Here is a 26319-nt window from a genome sequence, read left to right as displayed (position 1 = left end):
TGGCGCCTGGCCCCGTTTGGGTTCGGGCTTTGGGATTTGGGGTTCAGGGTTTGGGGTCTCGGGCTCAGGGTTTGGGGTCTGGGCCCATTTGGGGTTTGGGGTTCAGGCTTTGGGGCCTGGCCCCGTTTGGGTTCGGGCTTTGGGGTTTGGGGTTTGGGGTTCAGGGTTTGGGGTTTGGGTTCGGGCTTTGGGGTCGGGGTCCCTTTCCCCGGGTCCTGCGGCTCCCCCAGGCCGGGAAGGGCGTTCGGGATTGCCGAGGTCACCGGGGATTCCCAAAATCCCCAAATCCCAAAATCCCCAAATCCCCAAATCCCCTTAATCCCAAAAGGGGGAGGGCGAGGGCGCCAGATGCTGCTCCAGCTGCTCCTCCTCAGCAACGGCCCCAAAATCCTGAAATTCAGCCCCAAAATGCCCAAATTCGGCCCCAAAATCCCCAAATTCAGCCCCAAAACCCCGGATCCAGCCCCAAAATCCCCAAATTCAGCCCCAAAAACTCGGATCTGGCCCCAAAACCTCAGATCTGGCCCCAAAATCCTGAAATTCAGCCCCAAAAACTCGGATCCGGCCCCAAAACCCCCAAATTCAGCCCCAAAACCTCAGATCCGGCCCCAAAATCCTGAGATTCAGCCCCAAAACATCAGATCCGGCCCCAAAATCTGCCCCAAAACCCCCGGATCCAGCCCCAAAACCTCGGATCCGGCCCCAAAATCCTGAAATTCATCCCCAAAATCCCCAAATTCAACCCCAAAACCCCAAATTCAGCCCCAAAATCCTAAAATTCAGCCCCAAAATCAGCGGGTTTGGCCCCAAAATAACAAAAATCGGCCCCAAAACCTCCAGAATCAACCCCAAAATCCTGGAATTCAAAATCGCAGAATTCAGCCCCAAAATCCTAAAATTCGGCCCCAAATTGCTGGATTCAGCTCCAAAATCCTGGAATTCAGCCTCAAAACCCCAAAATTCATCCCAAAACCCTGGATTCGATTCCAAAATCCTAAAATTTGGCCCCAAAATTCCAGATTCAGTCCCAAAATCCCGGAATTTGGCCCCCAAATCCCACGTTCAGCCACAAAATCCCGAAATTCGGCCCCAAAACTCCCAGAATCAGCCCCAAAAATCCTAAAATTCGGCCCCAAATTCCTGAGATTCAAAACCCCCGAAATTCATCCCCAAAATTCTCGGATTTGGCCCCAAAAGCCCCCAAATCCCAACAATTTGGGGTTCCCTCACCCCAAACCGCTCCCACCCCAGAAATTTTGGGATTTCCGGGAATTTTGGGGTTTCCTGCAGATTTTGGGGTTCCCGGACCGGTCCCACCCCACAAATTTTGGGATTTCCTGCAGATTTTGGGGTTCCCAAACTGATCCCACCCCACAAATTTTGGGGTTTCCCACAGATTTTGGGGTTCCCAAACTGTTCCCACTGCAGAAATTTTAGGATTTCTGGAGATTTTGGGGTTCCCAGACCGATCCTACCCCATAAATTTTGGAGTTTTTGGGGTTCTCAAACCGTTCCCACCCCATAAATTTTGGGGTTTCCTGGTGATTTTGAGGTTCCCAGACCGGTCCCACCCCATAAATTTTGGGGTTTCCTGGTGATATTTTGGGTTCCTCTCAGGGATTTTGGGATTTCCAGCAGATTTTGGGGTTCCCAGACCGATCCCACCCCAGAAGTTTTGGGGTTCCCCGGTGATGTTTGGGTCCCTCCCGGTGCCGTTTTTGGGTCCCTCCCGGGGATTTTGGGGTTCCCGTTGCAGATTTTGGGGTTTTTTTGCAGGTTTTGGGGTCCCTCCTGGTGATGTTTGGGTCCCTCCCGGTGCCATTTTCGGGTCCCTCCCAGTGATTTTGGGGTTTTTGCAGATTTTGGGGTCCCTCCCGGTGCAGATTTTGGGGGTTTTTTGCAGGTTTTGGGTTTTTTTGCAGATTTTGGGTCCCTCCCGGTGCTGATTTTGGGGTTCCCGTTGCAAGTTTTGGGGTCCCTCCCGGTGCAGATTTTGGGGTTTTTTGTCAGATTTTGGGGGTTTTTTTGCTGTTTTTGGGTCCCTCCCGGTGCCGTTTTTGGGGTCCCTCCCGTTGCAGATTTTGAGGTTCCCAGTGCAGATTTTGGGGGTTTTTTTTGCAGGTTTTGGGGTTTTTTTGCTGATTTTGGGGTCCCCGTTGCAGATTTTGGGGTTTTTTTTGCTGTTTTTTGGGTCCCTCCCGGTGCTGTTTTCGGGTCCCTCCCGGTGATTTTGGGGTTTTGTTGCAGATTTTGGGTTCCTCCCGGTGCAGATTTTGGGGTTTTTTTGCTGGTTTTGGGGTCCCTCCCGTTGCAGATTTTGGGGTCCCTCCCGATGCAGATTTTGGGGTTTTTTGCAGATTTTGGGGTTTTTTTGCTGTTTTTGGGGTCCCTCCCGGGGATGCTCCGGGGCCGGGGCGGGGCTGGGGCCGCGTTCCCGCAGTTCCCGCCCCCGGCCCCGCCGGCCCCGCTCCCATCCCGGTTCCCATCCCGGTGTTTGTCCCGGTGTTTGTCCCGGTTCTATCCCGGTGTTATCCCGGTCCTATCCCGGTGTTTATCCCGGTGTTTATCCCGGTTCTCATCCCGGTTTCTGTCCCGTTTTTCCATCCCGTACCGTACATGGCGCTGCGGCTGCGGCGGCTGCGGCGGCGGCGGGAGCGGGGGCGGCCCCGGGGGCGGGAACGGGAACGGGAAAAAGCGGGAATGGAAAACCGGGAACGGGAACAACGGGAACGGGAAAACCGGGAACGGGAACGGGAACGGGAACGGGAAAACCGGGAACGGGAACAGAGGGAAAACCGGGAATGGGAACGGGAACGGGAATGGGAATGGGAACGGGAACAGAGGGAAAACCAGGAATGGGAACGGGAACGGGAACGGGAACGGGAGCGGCTCCGCCCGCGGGAACAGCCGGGAACGGGAAAAACCAGGAATGGGAACAACGGGAATGGGAACAACGGGAATGGGAACGGGAACGGGGAAAACCAGGAATGGGAACAACGGGAATGGGAAAAACGGGAACAGGGGGAAAACCAGGAATGGGAACGGGAACGGGAGCGGGAATGGGAAAAACCGGGAATGGGAACAACGGGAACGGGAACGGGAGCAGGAACAACAGGAACGGGAACAGAGGGAAAACCAGGAATGGGAACGGGAACGGGAACGGGAACGGGAACGGGAACAGAGGGAAAACCAGGAATGGGAACGGGAACGGGAACGGGAGCGGCTCCGCCCGCGGGAACAACCGGGAACGGGAAAAACCGGGAATGGGAACAACGGGAATGGGGAAAACCGGGAATGGGGATACAGGGAAAACCGGGAATGGGAACGGGAGCGGCTCCGCCCGCCGGAACAACCGGGAACAATGGGAAAACCGGGAAAACTGGGAACGAGGAAAACCGGGAATGGGAATGGGCACGGGGAAAACCGGGAATGGGAATAGAGGGGAAATCGGGAATGGGGAAAACTGGGAACTGGAGCGGGGAAAACCGGGAATGGGAGAAACCAGGAATCGGAGAAACCGGGAACTGGAATGGGGAAAACTGGGAATGGGGAAAACCAGGAACAGGAACAGGAAAAAACTGGGAATGGGAACGCAGGGAAAACTGGGATTGGGAACGGGAACAGGAAAAAAATGGGAACAGGAATGGGAAAAAAACGGGAATGGGAAAACCAGGAATGGGAATGGAGGGAAAAATGGGAATGGGAAAAAGCCGGGAAAGGGGAAAACCAGGAATGGGAACAGGAAAAATCGGGAATGGGGAAAACCAGGAATGGGAATTGGAAGGGGTAAACCGGGAATGGGGAAAACCAGGAATGGGAACAGAGGGAATGGGAAAACACCGGGAATGGAATGGGAAAAAACTGGGAATGGGAACGGGGGAAAAATGGGAATGGGAATGGAGGGAATGGGAAAAAAACCCGAGACTGGTAGAGGGAAAACCGGGAATGGGAAGGGAATGGGAATGGGAATGGGAATAGAAGGAAAACTGGGAATGGGAGAGAGCAGGAACAGGAAACTGGGAATGGGAAAACAAACTGGGAATGGGAATGGTGGGAATGGGAAACTGGGAATGGGATCACCGGGATAACCCCAGGATCGGAGTGAGCGGGAATGGGAAAGCGGGGATGGGATCGGGATGGAAAACTGGGAATGGGGAAAAACCCACGGGAATGGGATCCCGGGGATCGGAGAAACCGGAGACAGGAAACAACCGGGAATGGGAACAACGGGAATGGGAACAACGGGAATGGGATGGGATCACAGCTGGGAATGGAGCGGGATGGAAAACTGGGAATGGGATCATTGGAATGGGATCAACAACTGGGAATGGGATCACAACTGGGATAACAACCAGAAATGAACTGGGATGGAAAACTGGGAATGGGATCAGAACTGGGAATGGGATCACTGGGATAAACGGGAATTAATTGGGATAAACAACCGGGAATGGGATCAACTGGAAATGGGATCATTGGGAAACCGGGATAACAACCAGGAATGAACCTGGGGATGGAATACTGGGATAACAACTGGGAATGGGATAACTGGGATAACTGGGAATGGATTGGGATAAACAACTGGGAATGGATTGAGAATGGGATCACAACTGGGAATGGGATCACAACTGGGATAACTGGGAATGGATTGGGATAAACAACCAGGAATGGGATCACCGGGAATGGGAACAGCTGGGAATGGGAAACTGGGAATGGGAAACTGGGAATGGGAAACTGGGAATGGGATTGGAATGGGAAAGCAGGAATGGGATCACTGGGAATGCGCTTGGGATGGAAAACTGGGAATGGGAGATCACCGGGATAACAGCCAGGAATGAACCGGGATGGAAAACGGGGATAACAACTGGGAATGGGATCACCGGGACCACCGGGATCACCGGGATCACCAGGAATGGATGGGAGAGCAACTGGGAATGGATCAGGACAAACAGGAACAACGGGAATGGGATACAGGGAATGGGATAACTGGGATACAGGGAATGGGGTTGGGAACCAGGAACTGGGAACTGGGAATGGGGCAAGAGGAACTGGGAATGGGATTGGGACAATCAGGAATGGGGCTGGGATATCGGGAATGGGGTCGGGAACTGGGAATGGGAACTGGGAATGGGATTGGGGACTGGGAATGGGAACTGGGTAATCAGGAATGGGATTGGGAACTGGGAAGCAGGAATGGGGCTGGGACAATCAGGAATGGGATTGGGATATCGGGAATGGGATTGTGGTGTCAGGAATGGGAACTGGGAATGGGAACTGAAATATCAGGAATGGGGCTGGGATATTGGGAATGGGGAACTGGGAATGGGGCTGGGATAATCGGGAATTGGGATTGGGGGCTGGGAATGGGGTTGGGATCACTGGGAATGGGATTGGGAAAATCAGGAATGGGGTTGGGATCACTGGGAATAGCGCTGGGATCATTGGGAATGGGGCTGGGATCATTGGGAATGGGGTTGGGATGGGATTGGGACAATCAGGAATGGGACTGGAATATCGGGAATGGGGTTGGGATCATTGGGAATGGGGCTGGGATCCTTGGGAATGGGGTTGGGATGGGATTGGGATACAGGGAATGAGAACTGGGAATGGGATACAGGGAATGGGATTGGGATATTCAGGAATGGAAAATAGGATAAACTGGAATGGGGCCGGGATATCGGGAATGGGATTGGGATCATTGGGAATGGGAACTGGGAATGGGATGGAGATAAACTGGAATGGGGCTGGGATAAACTGGAATGGGGTTGGGACAGTCAGGAATGGGAATCGTAGCCAGGAATGGGATTGGGATGGGATTGGGATACTGGGAATGGGATAAAGGGAATGGGATTGGGATAATGGGAATGGGATTGGGATAATGGGAATGGGATTGGGATAATGGGAATGGGATACTGGGAATGGGATTGGAATAATCAGGAATGGGATTGCGATAAAGGGGAGTGGGATAATCAGGATAGAGGGAATGAGACTGGGAATGGGTCATGGGAACTGGGAACTGGGAATGGGATTGGGAACCGGGAATGGGATTGGAAATTGGGAATGGGCCATGGGAACGGGGAATGAGGTTGGGATAATCCGGAATGGGATTGGGATACTGGGGATGGGATTGGGAATGGGAATTGGGACTGGAAACAGGGATTGGGAACAGGGAATAGGACCGGGAATAGGATTGGGATAATTGGGAATGGGATTGGGATATTCAGGAATGGGATTGGGATAATGGGGAATGGGATTGGGATAATGGGGAATGGGATTGGGATAATGGGGAATGGGATATTCAGGAATGGGATTTGGATATTCAGGAATGGGAATGGAAATTGGGAATGGGATTGGGATTGGGAACTGGGAATGGGATTTGGATATTTGGAAATGGGATTGGGATAAAGGGAATGGGATTGGGAACTGGGAACTGGGAATGGGAACTGGGAATGGGATTGGGATATTCAGGAGTGGGATTGGGATATTGGGAATGGGATTGGGATAGGAATAATTGGGAATAGGGTTGAGATATGGGGAATGGGATTGGGATAAACTGGAATGGGGCTGGGACAGTTGGGAATGGGATTGGGGTAATTGGGAATGGGATTGGAAACCAGGAATGGGATTGGGATAATTGGGAATGGGATAATCAGGAGAGGGAATGAGACTGGGAATGGGCCATGGGAACTGGGAATGGGATTGGGATATTCAGGAATGGGATTGGGATAATGGGATTGGGATAATGGGGAATGGGATTGGGATAATGGGGAATGGGATTGGGAACTGGGAATGGGATTGGGAACTGGGAACGGGATTGGGACAATGGGGAATGGTATTGGGATAATGGGGAATGGGATATTCAGGAATGAGATTGGGATAATGGGAATGGGATTGGGATAGGAATAATTGGGAATAGGGTTGAGATATGGGGAATGGGGTTGGGATAAACTGGAATGGGATAATCAGGAGAGGGAATGAGACTGGGAATGGACCATGGGAACTGGGAATGGGATATTCAGGAATGGGATTGGGATAATGTGGAATGGGATTGGGATAATGGGAATGGGATTTGGATATTCAGGAATGGGATTGGGAACTGGGAATGGGATTGGGATAATGGGGAATGGGATTGGGAACTGGGAATGGGATTTGGATATTCAGGAATGGGATTGGGAACTGGGAATGGGATTGGGATATTCAGGAATGGGATTGGGATAATGGGAATGGGATTGGGATATTCAGGAATGGGATTTGGGATAATGGGGAATTTTTGGGATTTTTTGGGCCATTGGGACTGGGAGCAGGGAATGGCCCCGGGAGCCCCTTGGGGCCGGGTTTGGGATGTCGGGGACGGGCCCTGAGCCGGGACAATGGCCCCGGGATTCCCAAGGGAAACTGAGGCAGGGATCCCCCCCCCCCCCATGGCCATGCCCACAGAGCCGGGAACGGCAAACCCGGGATCCCAACATTCCCAGCATTCCCAGCATTCCCAGCATTCCCAGCATTCCCAGAAATGCCCCAGACCCCGCCTGGAATGGGGGCTCTGCCCCTCTCGGGGTGGGGATTATTCCCAAAAATCCCATAAATGAAAATAAAATAAAATAAAATAAAATAAAATAAAATAAAATAAAATAAAATAAAATCCCCAAAAAATCCCATAAAATCCCCAAAAATCCCATGAAATCCCATGAAATAAAATAAAATAAAATAAAATAAAATAAATCCCCCAAAAAATCCCATAAAGTCCCCAAAAATCCCATAAAATCCCATAAAATAAAATAAAATAAATCCCCCAAAAAATCCCATAAAGTCCCCAAAAATCCCATAAAATCCCATAAAATAAAATAAAATAAAATAAAATAAAGAAAATCCAAAAAAACCCCATAAAATCCCCAAAAATCCCATAAAATCCCAAACATTAAAAAATAAAATGCCATAAAATCCCAAAAATTCCATAAAATAAAATAAATCCCCCCAAAAAATCCCAAACATAAAAAAAATCCCACAAATGCCACAAATCCTACGAAAAAATCCTAAATCCCACAGAAAAAAAATCCCAAATCCCACCAAAAATTCCCCAAAAATTCCCCAAAAAATTTTAAAATTCCTCCCGAGCCAATCACTAATTAATAGTCAATAACTGATAATCAATAATCGATAATCATTAATGAACATTCCAAGGAAAAGGACACAGGGAGGTTTGGAATTTTTGGGATTTTTTCATTCCCATTTTTATTGAAAACTTTGACCCCAAAACCCCCAAATCCCAAAGTTTGACGCCATTTTTCCCAGATTTTCCCAGAATTCAGATCCCAAACTCCCAAATCCCAAAATTTGATCCCAAAAATCCTCCAAATTCCCAGATTTTTCCTGGATTATCCCCAGAATTCCAGAATTTCGATTCCAAAGACCCCAAGATTCCCAGATTTCCCCAGAATCCCAAATCCCAGCCCCGTGAATCCCAAAATTTTATCCCCGAAATTCCCAGATTTTCCCAGGAATTCATTCCAGAGCTTTTAGCAAAAAAATTCCTGGATTTCTCCCAGGTTTTCTCCCCAAAATTCCCAGAATTTTGACCCCAAAACCATTCCAGGACTTTTTGGGAATTCCTGTACCAATTGCCAGATGTTCCCTCCATTCCTTTTTGCCATTCCAGCATTTTCTGGGAATTCTGACCCCAAATCCCAGATTTTCCCCCATTCCCATTGGGAAATTCCCAATCCCCCCCATTCTCACCCCGTTCCCTTTGGGAATTCTGGCCCCAAATCCCAAAGTTTGACCCCAAATTTCCCAGATTTTCCCAGAATTCCAATCCGAAAACCCCCACCACAAATCACAAAGTTTGACCCCAGAATTCCTGGATTTTTTCCAGGAATTCCAGAATTTTGATCCCAAAAAACCCCAAATCCCAAAGTTTGACCCCAGAATTCCCAGATTTTCCCCAGAATCCCCAATCCCCCCATTCTCACCCCATTCCCTTTGGCCATTCCAGGATTTTCTGGGAATTCCCACCTCAAATCCCAAAATTTTGACCTCCAGATTCCCAGATTTTCCCAGAATCCCAACCCAAATTCCCACCATTTCTCCCCGTTCCCTTTGGACATTCCAGGATTTTCTGGGAATTCTGATCCCCATCATTCCCATGTTCCCACCCCGTTTCCTCTGGGAATTCTGGCCCCAAATCCCAGATTTTCCCCCCAAAATTCCCAGATTTTCCCCAGAATCCCAAATCCCACCATTCTCACCCCATTCCCTTTTGCAATTCCAGGATTTTCTGGGAATTCTGATCCCAAAATTTCCCAGATTTTCCCACAATCCCAACCCCAAAACCCCCAAATCCCAAAGTTTTATCTACAAAATTCCTGGAAATTCGATCCCAGAAATTTCCAGAATTTTCCAGGAATTCCAGAACTTCAATCGCAGAAACTCCAAAATTCCCGGATTTCTCCCAGAATCCGAACCCCAATCCCCACCATTCTCACCCCATTCCCATTGGGAATTCCAGGATTTTCTGGGAATTCTGACCCCAAACCCAAAGTTTGACCCCAAAATTCCCAGAATCCCAAAACCCCAAATCCCAAAGTTCTATGTCCAAAATTCCTGGAATTTTGATCCCAGAAACCCCAAAATTCCTGGATTTTCCCAGAATCCCAACCCCAAAACCCCCAAATCCCAAAATTCTGTCCCAGAATTCCCAGATTTTCCCCAGAATTCCAATCCCAAACTCCCAAATCCCAGATTTCCCCCCATTCCCTTTGGCCATTCCAGGATTTTCTGGGAATTCTGACTCCAAATCCCAAAATTTGCCCCCCAAAATTCCCAGAATCCCAGTTCCAAAACCCCCAAATCCCAAAGTTCTATGTCCCAAATTCCTGGAATTTCGATCCCAAAAACCCCAAATTTCCCGGATTTTCCCAGAAGCCCAACCCCAATTCCCAATTCCCACCATTTTCCCCCTGTTCCCTTTGGCAATTCCAGGATTTTCTGGGAATTCTGATCCCAAATCCCAGAGTTTCACCCCAATTTTCCCAGATTTTCCCAGAATCCAAAAACTCCCAAATCCCAAAATTTTCACCCCATTACCTTTGGGAATTCCAGGATTTTTTGGGAATTCTGACCCCAGAATTCCCAGATTTTCCCCAAAATTCCCAATCCCCACCATTCTCACCCTGTTCCCTTTTGCAATTCCAGGATTTTCTGGGAATTCTGACCCCAAAATTCCCAAAGTTTGACCCCAAAATTCCCAGATTTTCCCACAATCCCAATCCCAAAACCCCCAAACCCCAAAGTTTTCACCCCATTCCCTTTGAGAATTCCAGGATTTCCTGGGAATTCTGACCCCAAATCCCAGATTTTCACCCCGTTCCCGTCGGGAATTCCAGGATTTTCTGGGAATTCTGATCCCAAATCCCAAACTTTGATCCCACAACAACCTCAAAATTCCTGAATTTCTCCCATGTTTATCCCAGAATTCTGAAGTTTTATCCCCAAAAATTCCCAGATTTTTCCTGGAATTCCAGAATTTTGATCCCCAAAATCCCCCCCATTCTCACCCCGTTCCCTTTGGGAATTCCAGGATTTCCCGGCCTTTCCTGTCCCCATTCCCAACATTCTCACCCCATTTCCTCTGGGAATTCTGGCCCCAAATCCCAAAGTTTGACCCCAGAATTCCCAGATTTTCCCCAGAATCCGCAACTCCCCCCATTCTCACCCCGTTCCCTTTGGCCATTCTGGGATTTTCTGGGAATTCTGACCCCAATTTTCCCAGATTTTCCCCAGAATTCCCAATCCCCCCCATTCTCACCCCATTCCCTTTGGCCATTCCAGGATTTCCTGGCCATTCATGTCCCCAATCCCCACCATTCTCACCCTGTTCCCATTGGGAATTCCAGGATTTTCTGGGAATTCTGGCCTCAAATCCCAAAGTTTGACCCCAGAATTCCCAGATTTTCCCCAGAATCCCCAATCCCCCCATTCTCACCCCGTTCCTGTTGCCCATTCCATGATTTCCCCCCCATTCCCATTTTCCCGCCCCATTCCCGTTTTCCATTCCGTGGTTTCCGGTCCGTTCCCATTCCCATTCCCATTCCCGTTTCCCATCCCGTTGTTTCCTGTCCGTTCCCATTCCCATTCCCCATTCCCATTTTCCGTTCCGTGGTTTCCGGTCCGTTCCCATTTCCATTTCCTGTTCCCATTTTCCATTCCGTGGTTTCCCGTCCATTCCCATTCCCCGTTCCCGTTTTCCATTCCGTGGTTTCCGGTCTGTTCCCATTCCCATTTCCCGTTCCCGTTTTCCATTCCGTGGTTTCCGGTCCATTCCCCGTTTCCCGTTCCCGTTCCGTGGTTTCCGTTCCCATTCCCGTTCCCGTTTTCCATCCCGTGGTTTCCCGTCCGTTCCCATTCCCATTCCCGTTCCCGTTCCGTGGTTTCCAGTCCATTCCCATTCCCATTCCCCGTTCCCGTGGTTTCCGGTCTGTTCCCATTTCCCGTTCCCATTTCCCATTCCCATTTTCCATCCCGTGGTTTCCGGTCCATTCCCCGTTTCCCGTTCCCATTCCCGTTCCCGTTCCCGTTCCCGTGGTTTCCGGTCCGTTCCCGTTCCCGTTCCCCATTCCCGTTTCCGTGTTTTCCGGTCCGCTCCCGGCCGTGAGCGCGCGCAGGGCGCGGGGCAGGGGCAGCGCCAACAGCAGCGACCGCGGGGGAGCCCCTGGGGCTGAACCACCTGGGGAATGAACACGGGGGGAAAAATCATTGGGAAAAACCGGGAAAAATGGGAAAATCTGGAATTCCTGGGGATTCTGGGGGTTTTGGGATTGAAATTCCGGGAAAAATCTGGGAATTTTAGAGGTTTTGGGATCGAAATTCCAGGAAAAATCTGGGAATTTTGGAGGTTTTGGGGATCGAAATTGTGGAATCCGGGGGGGAGCCCCTGGGGCTGAACCACCTGGGGAATGAACACAGGGTGGGGGGGGAAAATCATCGGGAAAAATCGGGAAAAACGGGAAAATCCAGAATTCCTGGGGATTCTGGGGAAATCTGGGGGTTCTGGGGGTTTTAGGATTGAAATTCCGGGAAAAATCTGGGAATTTTGGGGTTTTTTTCCCAGAAAATTCTGGGATTTTTCCCAGGAATTCAGGGCTTTTCCTCAGGGCTTTTAGGGATTTTTTTTCCCCAGAGATTTCCAGGCATTTTCCCCAGGAATTTCATTGTTTTTCCCAGGAATTTTGGGGTTTTTTCCCAGAGAAATCCAGGAATTTTTCCTGGCAATTTCGTTGTTTTTCCCAGGAATTTTCACTGTTTTCCCAGGAATTTTTCCCAAGAATTTGACCATTTTTTCCCAGGAGTTTTGCCATTTCTCCCAGGAATTTTAGGTTTCTTTTCCAGAAAATTCCAGGAATTTTTCCCAGGAATTACAGGATTTTTCCCAGGAATTTTGTTTTTTTTCCTGGAAATTTTGCCATTTTTCTCAGCAATTTCCCCCTTTTTCCAAGAGAATTCCAGGAATTTTCCCCAGGAATTTCAGGGGTTTTTTTTCCAGAAAATTCCAGGAATTTTTCCCAGATATTTCAGGATTTTTTTCCCAGGATTTTTGTTTTTTTTTTTTTTTCCTGCAGAATTCCAGGAATTTTTCCTGGGAATTTTGGGGGTTTTTTTCAGGAATTTTTGCCATTTTCCCAGGGAATTTCAAGGTTTTTCCTGGGATTTTCCAGGTTTTGCCATTTGGGGTTTTTTCCAGAAAACTCCAGGAATTTCCAGAAAATCCAGAATTCCTGGGGATTCTGGGGGTTTGGGGATCGAAATTCCGGGAAAAATCTGGGAATTTTGGAGGTTTTGAGGATCGAAATTGTGAAATTCCTGGGGAAATCTGGGAATTTTGGGGTGAAGATTCCCAAATTTGGGGGAAAATCTGGGCATTTTTTGGGATTAAATTTCTGGAATTCCTGAGAAAATCTGGGAATTTCGTTGTTTTTCCCAGAAATTTCAGATTTTTTCTCAAGAATTTTGATTTTTTTTTTCCCAGAGAATTTCAGGATTTTTTCCCAAATCCCCACCTTTGCCCTCAGAATTCCCCAATTTTCCCCAGAATTCCCCAATTTTCCCCAACTTTGCCCCCAATTTCCCCAGGAATTTTGGGGTTTTTTCCTGGGAATTTCACTGTTTTCCCCAGGAATTTGGGTTTTTTCTTGAAAATTTCCTCCTTTTTCCCAGAGAATTCCAGGAATTTTTCCCAAATCCCCAACTTTGCCCTCAGAATTCCCCAAATTGCCCCCAATTTTGCCCTCAAATTTCCCCAATTTTCCCCCAATTTTCTCCAACTTTGCCCCTAAAATTCCCCACAGGAGCCGCGCCCGCACTTCCAGAACATTCCAGGGGCTTCCCCCAGCAATTTCGGGGTTTTTTTGGGAATTTTGGGGTTTTTTGGGGAATTTTGGGGTTTTCCAAAGGAATTTCAAGGTTTTCCCTGGGATTTTCAGGGTTTTGCCATTTTCCCCAGGAATTTGGGGGTTTTTTTCCTGGGAATTTCAAGATTTTCCCCAGGAATTTTGGGCTTTTTTCCTGGAAATTTTGGGTGTTTTTTTCTGCAGAATTCCAGGAATTTTTCCCAGAAATTTCGGGCTTTTTCCAGGAATTTCACCCTTTTTCCCAGGAATTTTGGGGTTTTTTCCTGGAAATTTTGCCACTTTCCTCAGGAATTTCATCCTTTTCCCAGAGAATTCCAGGAATTTTTCCCAGGAATTTCAGGGGGTTTTTTTCTGCAGAATTCCAGGAACTTTTCCGAGAGAATTTCACCATTTTTCCCAGGAATTCCAGGAATTTTTCCCAAATCCCCAACTTTGCCCCCCAAATTTCCCCCAATTTTCCCCAACTTTGCCCTCAGATTTCCCCGATTTTTCCACAATTTCCCCCAACTTTGCCCTCAGAATTCCCCAAATTCCCCCCAATTTTCCCCTCAATTTTCCCCAATTTTCCCCCAACTTTGCCCCCCGAATTCCCCATTTTTCTCCAAATTTTCCCCAATTTTCCCCAACTTTGCCCTCAAATTTCCCCAATTTTTCCCCAATTTTCCCCTCAAATTTCCCCAACTTTGCCCTCAGAATTCCCCAAATTTTCCCCAACTTTGCCCTCAAATTTCCCCAATTTTTCCTCAATTTTTCCACAATTTTCCCCAACTTTGCCCTCAAATTTCCCCAATTTTTCCACAATTTTCCCCAACTTTGCCCTCAAATTTCCCCAATTTTCCCCAACTTTGCCCTCAAATTTCCCCAATTTTCCCCTCAAATTTCCCCAAATTTTCCCCAATTTTCCCCAACTTTGCCCTCAGAATTCCCAATATTCCCCCCACTTTTCCCCAACTTTGCCCTCAAATTTCCCCAAATTTTCCCCAACTTTGCCCTCAAATTTCCCCAATTTTTCCACAATTTTCCCCAACTATGCCCTCAAATTTCCCCAAATTTTCCCCAACTTTGCCCTCAAATTTCCCCAACTTTGCCCTCAAATTTCCCCAATTTTCTCCCAACTTTGCCCTCAAATTTCCCCAATTTTTCCCCAATTTTCCCCAACTTTGCCCTCAAATTTCCCCAATTTTTCCCCAAATTTTCCCCAACTTTGCCCTCAAATTTCCCCAATTTTCTCCCAACTTTGCCCTCAAATTTCCCCAATTTTCCACAATTTTTCCCAATTTTGCCCTCAGAATTCCCCAATTTTTCCTCAATTTTTCCACAATTTTCCCCAACTGGGCCCAACTTTGCCCTCAATTTTCCTCGATTTTTCCACGATTTTTCCCCAGTTTTGCCCTCAGAATTCCCCAAATTCCCCCCAACTTGGCCCTCAAATTTCCCCAATTTTCCCCAACTTTGCCCTCAAATTTCCCCAATTTTTCCCCAAATTTTCCCCAACTTTGCCCTCAGAATTCCCCAAATTCCCCCCACTTTTCCCCAACTTTGCCCTCAAATTTCCCCAATTTTTCCCCAAATTTTCCACAATTTTCCCCAACTTTTCCCCAATTTTCCCCTCAAATTTCCCCAATTTTCCCCAACTTTGCCCTCAGATTTCCCCAATTTTCCCCAAATTCCCCCCAATTTTCCCCAACTTTGCCCTCAAATTTCCCCAATTTTTCCCCAACTTTTCCACAATTTTCCCCAACTTTGCCCTCAAATTTCCCCAAATTCCCCCCAATTTTCCCCAACTTTGCTCTCCAATTTTTCCACAATTTTCCCCGATTTTGCCCTCAAATTTCCCCAACTTTGCCCTCAAATTTCCCCAATTTTTCCACCATTTTCCCCAACTTTGCCCTCAGAATTCCCCCCAACTTGGCCCTCAAATTTCCACAATTTTCCCCAACTTTGCCCTCAAATTTCCCCAATTTTGCCCTCAAATTTCTCCAATTTTCCTCAACTTTGCCCTCAAATTTCCCCAATTTTTCCACAATTTTCCCCAACTTTGCCCTCAAATTTCCCCAATTTTTCCACAATTTTCCCCAACTTTGCCCTCAAATTTCCCCAATTTTTCCCCACTTTTCCCCAACTTTGCCCTCAAATTTTCCCAAATTTTCCCCAATTTTCCCCAACTTTGCCCTCAAATTTCCCCAATTTTTCCCCAATTTTCCCCAACTTTGCCCTCAAATTTTCCCAAATTTTCCCCAACTTTGCCCTCAAATTTCCCCAATTTTCCCCAACTTTGCCCTCAGAATTCCCCAAATTTCCCCAAATTCCCCCCAAATTTCCCCAAATTCCCCCCAAAATTCCCAAATTTCCCCCAAAATTCCCAATTTTCCCCTCCCCTCACCTTCCTGGCTCCTCAGGGGGTCCCCATGCAGGAGCCGCGCCCGCGCTTCCAGAACGTTCCAGGGGCTTCCCTCAGCAATTTCCTCGGGATTTTCGGGAATTTCCGGAATTTTCCCGGCAATTTCGGGGTTTTTTTGGGAATTTCGGGGTTTTTTCGGGAATTTTGGGGTTTTCCAGGGGAATTTTGGGGGTTTTTTTGGGAATTTTGGGGTTTTTTCCGGGGAATGCGGCAGCGGAGGCTGAGGAGGTTGCACTGGGAGTTACCCCTGGAGGCACCCGGGGAATTCCTCCTGGAAATGGGGAAATTTGGGAATTTTGGGGGAAATTTGGGGAAATTGGGGGGAATTTGGGGGTTTGGGGGGAAATTTGGGAGAAATCTCATGGGAAATTTGGGGATTTTAGGGGAAAATTTGGGGATTTTAGGGGAAAATTTGGGGATTTTGGAGAAAATATTGGGGATATTGTGAGAAATTTGGGAATTTTGGGAATAAATTTGGGGATGTTGAGGGAAAAATTGGGGATTTTGGGGAAGATTTTGGGGAGAAAATTTGGGATTTGGGGGGAAATTGGGAGAAATTTGGGGATTTTGGGGGAAAATTGGGAGAAATTTGGGGATTTTGGGGGAAATTTGGGGGGAAATTTGGGGAAAATTTTGGAGAAATATGGGGGAAATTTGGGTATTTTGGGGAAAAATTTGGGGGAAATTGGGGGATTTTGGGGGTTTTCGGGGGGAATTTGGGGATTTTGGGGAAAGAAAATTGGGGATTTTTGGGGAAAATTGGGAGAAATTTGGGGGTTTTGGGGGGGAATTTGGGGAAAATTTCGGAGAAATATGGGGGAAAATTTGGGTATTTTGGGGAAAAATTTGGGATTTTGGGGGGAATTTCGGAGGAAAATTTGGAAAAATTTGGGGATTTTGGGGGGAATTGGGAGAAATTTGGGGATTGTGGGGGAAATTTTGGGGGAAAATTGGGGGTTTTGGGGGGAAATTTGGGGAAAATTTCACAGAAATATGGGGGAAAATTTGGGTATTTTGGGGAAAAAATTGGGATTTCGGGGGGGATTTTGGGGGAAAATTGGGAGAAATTTGGGGATTTTGGGGGAAAATTGGGGATTTTGGGGGGAAATTGGGAGAAAATTGGGGATTGTGGGGGAAATTTTGGGGATTTTGGGGGAAATTTGGGGGGTTTTGGGAAAAATTTGGGGGGAAATTTGGGGTTTTGGGGGGAAATTTGGGGAAAATTTCGCAGAAATATGGGGGAAAATTTGGGTATTTTGGGGAAAAAATTGGGATTTGGGGGGAATTTTGGGGGAAAATTGGGAGAAATTTGGGGATTTTGGGGGAAAAATTTGGGGATTTTGGGGGAAAAATTTGCGGGATTTTGGGGGGAATTTTGAGAGAAATTTGAGGATTTGGGGGGAAAATTGGGAGAAATTTGGGGGAACATTTGGGGGATTTTGAGGGGAATTTTGGGAAGGAATTTGGGGATTTTGGGGGAAAATTGGGGGGATTTTGGGAGAAAATTTGGGGATTTTAGGGGAAAATTTTGGGGAGAAATTTGGGGGGAAAATGTGGGGATTTTGGAAACAATTTGAGGGCAAAATTGGGGATTTTGGGAGAAATTTGTGGGAATTTTTGGGAATTTAGGAGAAAACTTTGGGAATTTTGGGAGGAACTTCGAGAAATCTGGGAAGAATTTGGGGGGAAAATTGGGAATTTTGGGAAGAATTTGTGGATTTTGGGAATAAATTTGGGGATTTTAGCAGAAAATTGGGGGGAATTTGGGGGTAAATTTGGGGATTTCGGGGGGAAATTGGGGAGAAATTGGGGATTTTGGGGGGGAAATTTTGGGGAGTTTGGGAGAAAATTTGGGGACAAATTTGGGGAAAATTTTGGAGAAATATGGGGGAAAATTTGGGGGATTTTGGGAAAAAAATGTGAGGATTTTGAGAAGGAATCAGGAAAGAATTTGGGGATTTTGGGGAGAAATTTGGGGGGAAAATTTTGGAGAAATAGGGGGGAAAATTTTGGAGAAATAGGGGGAAATTTGGGGATTTTGGGGAAAAATTTGGGATTTTGGGGGAAAATTTGGGGGAGTTTTGGAGAAAATTTGGGGAGAAATTTTGGAGAAATATGGGCAAAAATTTGGGATTTTGGGAAAAAATTTGGGATTTTGAGAAGGAAGCAGGAAAGAATTTGGGGATTTTTGGGGAGAATTTGGGGGAAATTTTGGGATTTTGGGGAAAATTTTGGAGAATAGGGGGAAATTTGGGGATTTTGGGGGAAAATTTGGGATTTTGGGGGAAAAATTTGGGGGATTTTGAGGGGAATTTTCGGAGAAAATTTGGGGATTTTGGGGAGGAATTTGGGGATTTTGGGGGAAAATTGGGAGAAATTTGGGAATTTTGGGGGAAAATTTGGGGGAGTTTTGGAGAAATTTGGGGAGAAATTTTGGAGAAATATGGGCAAAAATTTGGGGATTTTGGGAAAAAATTTGAGGATTTTGAGAAGAAGCAGGAAAGAATTTGGGGATTTTGGGGAGAATTTGGGGGAAATTTGGGGATTTTTGGGGGAATTTGAGAGAAATTTGGGGATTTTGGGGGGAAATTTGGGGGTTTTGGGGAGTTTGGGAGAAAATTTTGGAGAAATAGGGGGGAAAAATTTGGGGATTTTGGGAAAAAAATGTGAGGATTTTGAGAAGGAAGCAGGAAAGAATTTGGGGATTTTGGGGAGAAGTTTGGGGGTTTTGGGGGAAATTTGGGGATTTTGGGAGAAATTTGGGGGGAAATTTGGGGTTTTGGGAGAAATTTGGGGGGAAATTGGGGGTTTTTGGGAGAAATTTGGGGATTTTCGGAGGAATTTTGGGAGGGATTTAGGGAATTTCAGAGGGATTTTAGGGGGGATTTTGGGAGGAATTTTGGGAAGAACTTTGGAATTTTGGGAGGAATTTCAGAGGAATTTTAGGGGGGTTTGGGAAGAATTTTGGGGGAATTTTAGGGGAATTTTGAGAGGAGTTTTAGGGGAATTCTGGGGGGAATTTTGTGAAGAACTTTGGGAATTTTGGAAGGAATTTTGGAAGGAAATTTGGGAAGTTTTGGGAGGGATTTTAGGGGAATTTTAAGGGGATTTTGGGAGGAATTTCAGAGGGATTTTAGGGGAATTTTGGGAGGAATTTTGGGAAGAATTTAGGAATTTTGGGAGGAATTTCAGAGGAATTGTTGGGAGGAATTTTAGGGGGATTTTGGGGGGAATTTCAGAGGAAATTTGGGAGGAATTTTGTGAAGAACTTTGGGAATTTTAGGAGGAATTTTGGGAGGAATTTGGGGAGGATTTTAATTGGATTTTGGGAGGGATTTTAGTGGAATTCCAGAGGAATTTTGGAGGAATTTTAGGGGGATTTGGGGAGGAATTTTAGGGGGAATTTTAGAGGGGTTTTGGGAAGAACTTGGGAATTTTGGGAGGGATTTTAGGAAGAACTTTGGGAGGATTTTTGGGAGGAAACTAGAGGAAAATTGGGAATTTTGGGAGGAATTTTAGGAGGAGTTTTAGGGGAATTTTGGGAGGAATTTTGGGAGGGATTTTAGGGGAATTTTAGAGGAAATTTGGGAGGAATTTTAGGGGAATTTTGCGAAAAACTTTGAGTATTTAGGGAGGAATTTTGGGAAGAACTTGGGAATTTTAGGAGGAATTTCGGAGGAGTGGGGGGATTTCAGAGGAATTTTGGGAGGATTTTAGGAGGAATTTCGGAGGGATTTCAGAGGAATTTTGGGAGGAATTTTAGGGGGATTTTGGGAGGAATTTTAGGGGAAATTTGGGAGGAATTTTGGAAGGAATTTTAGGGGGATTTTGGGAAGGACTTGGGAATTATGGGAGGAATTTTGGGAAGAACTTGGGAATTTTGGGAGGAATTTTAGGAGGAGTTTTAGGGAATTTTGAGAGGAGTTTTAGGGGAATTTTGGGGGGAATTTTAGGGGAATTTTGGGGGGAATTTTGGGAAGTATTGGGAGGGATTTTGGGAGGATTTTAGGGGGAATTTTGGGAAGATTTTGAGGAGGAAATTTGGGGAATTTTGGGAGGAAGTTTGGAAGGAATTTTAGGGGAATTTTGGAGGAATTTGGGAGGAATTTGAAAAGAACTTTGGGATGAATTTTAGAGGAATTTTGGGAGGGATTTCAGAGGAATTTTAGAGGAATTTTAGAGGAATTTTGGGAGGAATTTTAGGGGATTTTTGGGAGGAACTTGAAAAGAGCTTTGGGAGGGAAATTGGGAATTTTGGGAGGAATTTTGGCAGGACTTTGGGAAAAAATTGGGAGGAATTTGAAAAGAATTTTGGGAATAACTTTGCAATTTGGGGAGGGAAATCGGGAATTTTGGGAGGGATTTTAGGAGGAATTTTGGGAAGGACTTGGGAATTTTGGGAGGAATTTTGGGAAGAACTTGGGAATTTTGGGAGGAATTTTCAGAGGAATTTCAGAGGAATTTTAGGGGGATTTTGGGAGGGATTTTAGCGGAATTTCAGAGGGATTTTAGGGGAATTTCAGAGGAATTTGGAAGAATTTTAGGGGGATTTTGGGAGGGATTTTGGAAGGAAATTTGGGAAGTCTTGGGAGGAATTCAGGGGGATTTCAGAGGAATTTTAGGGGATTTTTGAAGGAATTTCAGAGGAATTTAGGAGAATTTTGGGAGGAATTTTAGGAGGAGTTTTAGAGGGATTTTGGGGGAATTTTGCAAAGAACTTTGGGAATTTTGAGAGGAATTTTAGGGGGATTTTGGGAAGGACTTGGAATTTTGGGAAGAATTTGAAAAGAACTTTGGGAGGAATTTTGGGAAGGAAATTGGGAATTTTGGGAGGAATTTTAGGAGGAGTTTTAGGGGGATTTTGGGAGGAGTTTTAGGGGAATTTTGGGAGGAATTTTACGGGGAATTTTAGGGGGATTTTGGGAGGAATTTTGGGAAGAACTTGGGGATTTTGGGAGGAATTTCAGAGGGATTTTAGAGGAATTTTAGGGGGATTTTGGGAGGAATTATGGGGGAATTTTGGGAAGAACGTTGGGAATTTTGGGAGGAATTTTGGGAGGAAATTTGGGAAATATTGGGAGGAATTTAAGGGGGATTTCAGGAATTTTAGGGGATTTTGGGAGGATTTTTAAGGTAATTTTGGGAGGAATTTCAGGGGGATTTGAGGGGAATGTTGGGAGGGGATTTTGGGAGGAATTTTGGGAGGAATTTCAGTGGAATTTTAGGGGAAATTTGGGGGAATTTTGCGAAGAACTTTGGAAATTTTGAGAGGAATTTTAGGGGGATTTTGGGAAGGACTTGGGAATTTTGGGAGGAATTTTAAAGTAATTTTGGGAGGAATTTCAGAGGAATTTTAGGGGAATTTTGGGAGGAATTTTAGGAGAATTTTAGAGGGGTTTTGGGAAGAACTTGGGAATTTTGGGAGGAATTTTAGGGGGATTTTGGGAGGATTTTGTGAAGAACTTGGGAATAATTTGGGAATTTTGGGAGGAATCTTGGGAAGAACTTTGGGAGGATTTTTGGGAGGAAATTAGAGGAAAATCGGGAATTTTGGGAGGAATTTTAGGAGGAGTTTTAGGGGAATTTTGGGAGGGATTTCAGGGAATTTTGGGAGGGATTTTAGGGGGATTTTGGGAGTAAATTCAGGGGGATTTCAGGGGGATTTTGGGAGTAACTTCAGGGGATTTTAGGGTAATTTTGGGAGGAATTTCAGGGGATTTCAGGGTAATTTTGGGAGTGATTTCAGGGGGATTTTAGGGTAATTTTGGGAGGGATTTTGGGGGGATTTTAGAGGAATTTTAGGGGAATTTTGGGAGGAATTTCAGGGGGATTTCAGGGGAATTTGGGGAGGAATTTTAGGGGAATTTTGGGAGGAATTTTGGGAAGAACTTGGAATTTTGGGAGGGATTTTGGGAGGAATTTCAGAGGGATTTTAGGGGAATTTTGGGAGGAATTTTGGGAGGAACTTTGGGAATCTTGGGAGGAATTTCAGAGGAATTTTAGAGGGATTTTGGGAGGAATTTTGGGAAGGACTTGGGAATTTGGGGAGGAATTTTAATGTAATTTTGGGAGGAATTTCAGGGCGATTTTAGGGCAATTTTGGGAGGAATTTTGGGAGGGATTTCAGGGGGATTTTAGGAATTTTGGCAGGAATTTTAGGGGATTTTAGAGGAATTTTAGGGGAATTTTGGGAGGAATTTCAGGAGGATTTTAGGAATTTTGGGAGGGATTTTAGGGTGATTTTGGGAGTAAATTCAGGGGGATTTCAGGGGGATTTTGGGAGTAACTTCAGGGGATTTTAGGGTAATTTTGGGAGGAATTTCAGAGGAATTTTAGGGGGATTTTGGGACGATTTTTGGGAGGAATTTCACAGGAATTTTACAGGTATTTTTGTAGGAATTTTGGGAGGAATTTGAGGGGAATTTTGGGAGGGATTTCAGGGGGATTTGAGGGTAATTTTGGGAGGAATTTCAGGGGGATTTTAGGAATTTTGGGAGTGATTTCAGGGGGATTTTAGGGGGATTTTGGGAGGAATTTCAGAGGAATTTTAGGGGGATTTTGGGAGGAATTTTGGGAGGAATTTGAGGGGAATTTTGGGAGGGATTTCAGGGGGATTTGAGGGTAATTTTGGGAGTAACTTCAGGGGATTTTAGGGTAATTTTGGGAGGAATTTCAGGGGGATTTGAGGAATTTTGGGAGAAATTTTGGGAGGGATTTTAGGGGGATTTTGGAAGGAATTTAAGGGAGATTTTAGGGGAATTTTGGGAGGAATTTCAGGGGGATTTTGGGAGGGATTTTAGGGGAATTTTGGGAGGAATTTTGGGAGGAATTTTAGGGGGATTTTGGGAAGGACTTGGGAATTATGGGAGGAATTTTGGGAGGAATTTAGGGGGGATTTTGGGAGGAATTTTAGGGGGATTTTGGGAGCGAATTTTAAGGTAATTTGGGGAGTAATTTCAGGAGATTTTAGGGTAATTTTGGGAGTAACTTCAGGGGATTTTAGGGTAATTTTGGGAGGAATTTCAGCGGGATTTCAGGGGGATTTTGGGAGTAACTTCAGGGGATTTTAGGGTAATTTTAGGATAATTTTGGGAGTAATTTCAGGGTAATTTTGGGAGTGATTTCAGGGTAGTTTTGGGAGTAATTTCAGGGGATTTTAGGGTAATTTTGGGAGGAATTTCAGGGGGCTTTTAGGGTAATTTTGGGAGGAATTTTAGGGTAATTTTAGGGTAATTTTGGGAGGAATTTCAGGGAGATTTCGGGGTAATTTTGGAGCTGTTTGTGGCTGCCCACCTGGCCGGCCCTGAGCTGCTGCCTCCCGGCCACGAAGGCGCTGAGGGCGCGGCCGAGGCTGCGCAGGAACTCCCGGGGGCGGCCGGGCAGGAACTGCTGGGCCAGGCCCTGCAGGGGGACGGAGGGGGGGATGCAGTGGCGGCCCAGCCGCAGCCCCTGGAGGGATTCCCGGCATTCCCTGGATTCCTGGGATTCCCTGGATCCCTGGGATGGATCCTGGAGCAGCTCCAGGTGGAAGGAGTCCAGCAGGGCGCCCTGGCAGGCCGTGTGCAGGGAGAAGGAGAGGCCGCGGCGGGAGAGCTGCGCACAGCAGAGACCTGAGGGAGCACAGGGGGAAAGGATGAGCTGGGGATTGGCTGGAAAGGATCCCAGAATGATCCCAGAATGAGCGGAAAATGATCCCAAAATGATCCAGGAATTGTCTCCAAATGGTCCCAGAATGGTCTGGGAATCGTTTGAAAATTATCCCAAAATTGTCCTGGAATTATCCCCAAATGATCCCAGAATGGTCTGGGAATTGTCTGAAAATGATCCCAAAATGATCTGGGAATGAGTGGAAAATGATCCCAGAATGAGCTGGGAATTGTCTCCAAATGATCCCAGAATGGTCTGGGAATTGTCTCCAAATGACCCCAAGTTTATCTGGGAATTGTCTCCAAATGATCCCAGAATGATCCCAGAATGATCTGAGAATGAGTCCCAGAATGATCTGAGAATGAGTGGAAAATGATCCCAGAATGATCTGGGAATTGTCTGAAAATGATCCCAAAATTATCCCAAAATGGTCTGGGAATGAGCGGAAAATGATCCCAAAATGATCCAGGAATTGTCTCCAAATGGTCCCAGAATGATCTGGGAATCGTTTGAAAATGATCCCAAAATTGTCCTGGAATTATCCCAAAATGATCCCAGAATGGTCTGGAATTGTCTGAAAATGATCCCAAAATTGTCCCAAAATGATCCAGGAATTGTCCCCAAAGGATCCCAAAATGATCTGGGAATTGTCCCCAAATGATCCCAAAATTGTCCTGGAATTATCCCAAAATGATCCCAGAATGATCTGGGAATTGTCTGAAAATGATCCCAGAATGATCCCAAACTGATCTGGGAATTGTCTTAAAATGACCCAAAAATGGTCTGGGAATTGTCCTCAAATGATCCCAAAATGATCCCAGAATGATCCCAGAATTCTCTTAAAATGACCCTAAAATGGTCTGTCTCCACATGATCCTAAAATGGTCTGGGAATTGTCTGAAAATGATCCCAAAATGATCCCAGAATGGTCTGGGAATTGTCCCCACATGATCCCAATGGTGTCTGGGAATTGTCTGAAAATGATCCCAAAATGATCCCAGAATGGTCTGGGAATTGTCCCCAAAGGATCCCAGAATGATCCCAAAATGATCCAGGAATTGTCTGAAAATGATCCCGGAATTATCCCAAAATGATCCCGGAATTATCCCAGAATGATCCGGGAATCATCTCCAGATAGATCCCAGAATGATCTGGGAATTGTCTTAAAAGGATCCCAGGATTATCCCAAATTTATCTGGGAATTATCCCAGAATGATCTGGGAATTGTGTCCACATGACCCCAGAATGATCTGGGAATGAGCAGAAAATGATCCCAATGGTGTCTGGGAATTGTCTGAAAATGATCCCAAAATGATCCCAAAGTGATCCCAAAATGACCCCAGAATGATCTGGGAATTGTCCCCAAATGATCCCAAAATGGTCTGGGAAATTGTCCCCAAATGATCTGGGAATCGTCTCCACATGATCCCAAGTTTATCTGGGAATTGTCTTAAAATTACCCCCAGAATTTTCCCAAAAATGATCCCAAAGTGATCCCAAAATGATCTGGGAATCGTCTTAAAATGATCCCAGAATTGTCCTGGAATTATCCCAAAATGATCCGGGAATCCTCTTGAAATGACCCCAAAATGATCCAGGAATCGTCTCCACATGACCCCAAAATGGTCTGGGAATTGTCCCCAAATGATCCCAAAATGATCCCAATGGTGTCTGGGAATCGTCCCCAAAGGATCCCAGAATGGTCTGGGAATGAGTGGGAAATGATCCCAAAATGATCTGGGAATTGTCTGAAAATGATCCCAAAATTGTCCTGGAATTATCCAAAATGATCCCAGAATGATCTGGAATTGTCTGAAAATTATCCCAGAATGATCCGGAATGATCTGGGAATCGTCTGAAAATGATCCCAAGGTTATCTGGGAATTGTCTGAAAATGATCTGGGAATGGTCTGGGAATTGTCCCCAAATGATCCCAGAATGATCCGGGAATTGTCTGAAAATGATCCCAAAATGATCTGGGAATCATCTCCACATGATCCCAATGGTGTCTGGGAATTGTCTTGAAATGATCCCAAAATGATCCCAAAGTGATCTGGGAATCGTCTCCACATGATCCCAATGGTGTCTGGGAATTGTCCCAAAATGATCCCAGAATGATCCGGGAATTGTCTCCAAATGATCCAATGGTGTCTGGGAATTGTCTTGAAATGATCCCAGAATGATCCCAAAATGATCCCAAAATGGTCTGGAAATCGTCTCCAAATGACCCCAAAATTATCTGGGAATCGTCTGAAAATGATCCTGGAATTATCCCAGAATGATCCGGGAATCATCTCCAGATAGATCCCAGAATGGTCTGGGAATTGTCTCCAAAGGATCCCAGAATGATCTGGGAATGAGTGGAAAATGATCCCAGAATGATCCCAGAATTCTCTTAAATGATCCCAGAATGATCTGGGAATCGTCTCCACATGATCCTAAAATGGTCCAGGAATTGTCTGAAAATGATCCCAAAATGATCCCAGAATGGTCTGGGAATCGTCCCCAAAGGATCCCAAAATGATCCAGAATTGTCTTAAAATGTTCCCAAAATGATCCCAAAACGATCTGGGAATTGTCCCCACATGATCCCCGAATGATCTGGGAATGAGCGGAAAATGATCCCAGAATGATCTGGGAATTGTCTGAAATTATCCCAAAAGATCCGGGAATCATCTCCAAATGATCCCAATGGTGTCTGGGAATTGTCTTGAAATTATCCCAGAATTGTCCCAAAATGGTCCCAAAATGATCCCAGAATGATCTGGGAATTGTCTGAAAATGATCCCAAATTGTCCTGGAATTATCCCAAAATGATCCCAAAATGATCTGGGAATTGTCCCCAAATGATCCCAGAATGGCCTGGGAATC

General features: G+C 46.0%; 2 protein-coding genes across 8 annotated transcripts in view; both read right to left on the bottom strand.

Annotated features, from left to right (window-relative positions):
- The window catches only part of LOC139587028 (protein EFR3 homolog B-like), a 64308-nt gene extending 61022 nt beyond the window's left edge, over positions 1-3286 (bottom strand). For 5 of the 7 annotated variants that reach the window (XM_071420849.1, XM_071420848.1, XM_071420851.1 and 2 more), the window contains exon 1: positions 2612-3286. In XM_071420849.1, the coding sequence (XP_071276950.1) occupies positions 2612-2618 (7 nt within the window). In that variant the 5' untranslated portion in view covers positions 2619-3286. The remainder of the gene's footprint in view (positions 1-2611) is intronic. The other 2 variants (XM_071420853.1, XM_071420852.1) reach the window with 1 other exon arrangement.
- Positions 3287-7394: 4108 nt separating this feature from the next.
- On the bottom strand, positions 7395-23437 carry LOC139587030 (putative per-hexamer repeat protein 5). The gene is made up of 3 exons (XM_071420856.1): positions 23095-23437; positions 15784-16072; positions 7395-11719 (listed from the first exon to the last, which is right to left on the bottom strand). The coding sequence occupies exon 3, from the start codon at positions 11607-11609 to the stop codon at positions 10911-10913; it is 699 nt and encodes a 232-aa protein (XP_071276957.1). The 5' UTR covers positions 11610-11719; positions 15784-16072; positions 23095-23437; the 3' UTR covers positions 7395-10910.
- Positions 23438-26319: the final 2882 nt, after the last annotated feature.

Source organism: Agelaius tricolor, unplaced genomic scaffold (assembly GCF_023055355.1).
Source record: "Agelaius tricolor isolate 1412-34295 unplaced genomic scaffold, bAgeTri1.0.p SCAF_167, whole genome shotgun sequence".
Classification (NCBI taxonomy): domain Eukaryota; kingdom Metazoa; phylum Chordata; class Aves; order Passeriformes; family Icteridae; genus Agelaius; species Agelaius tricolor.
The sequence above is the reverse complement of the archived record's forward strand: the minus strand, read 5'-3'. Positions and strand labels throughout refer to the sequence as shown.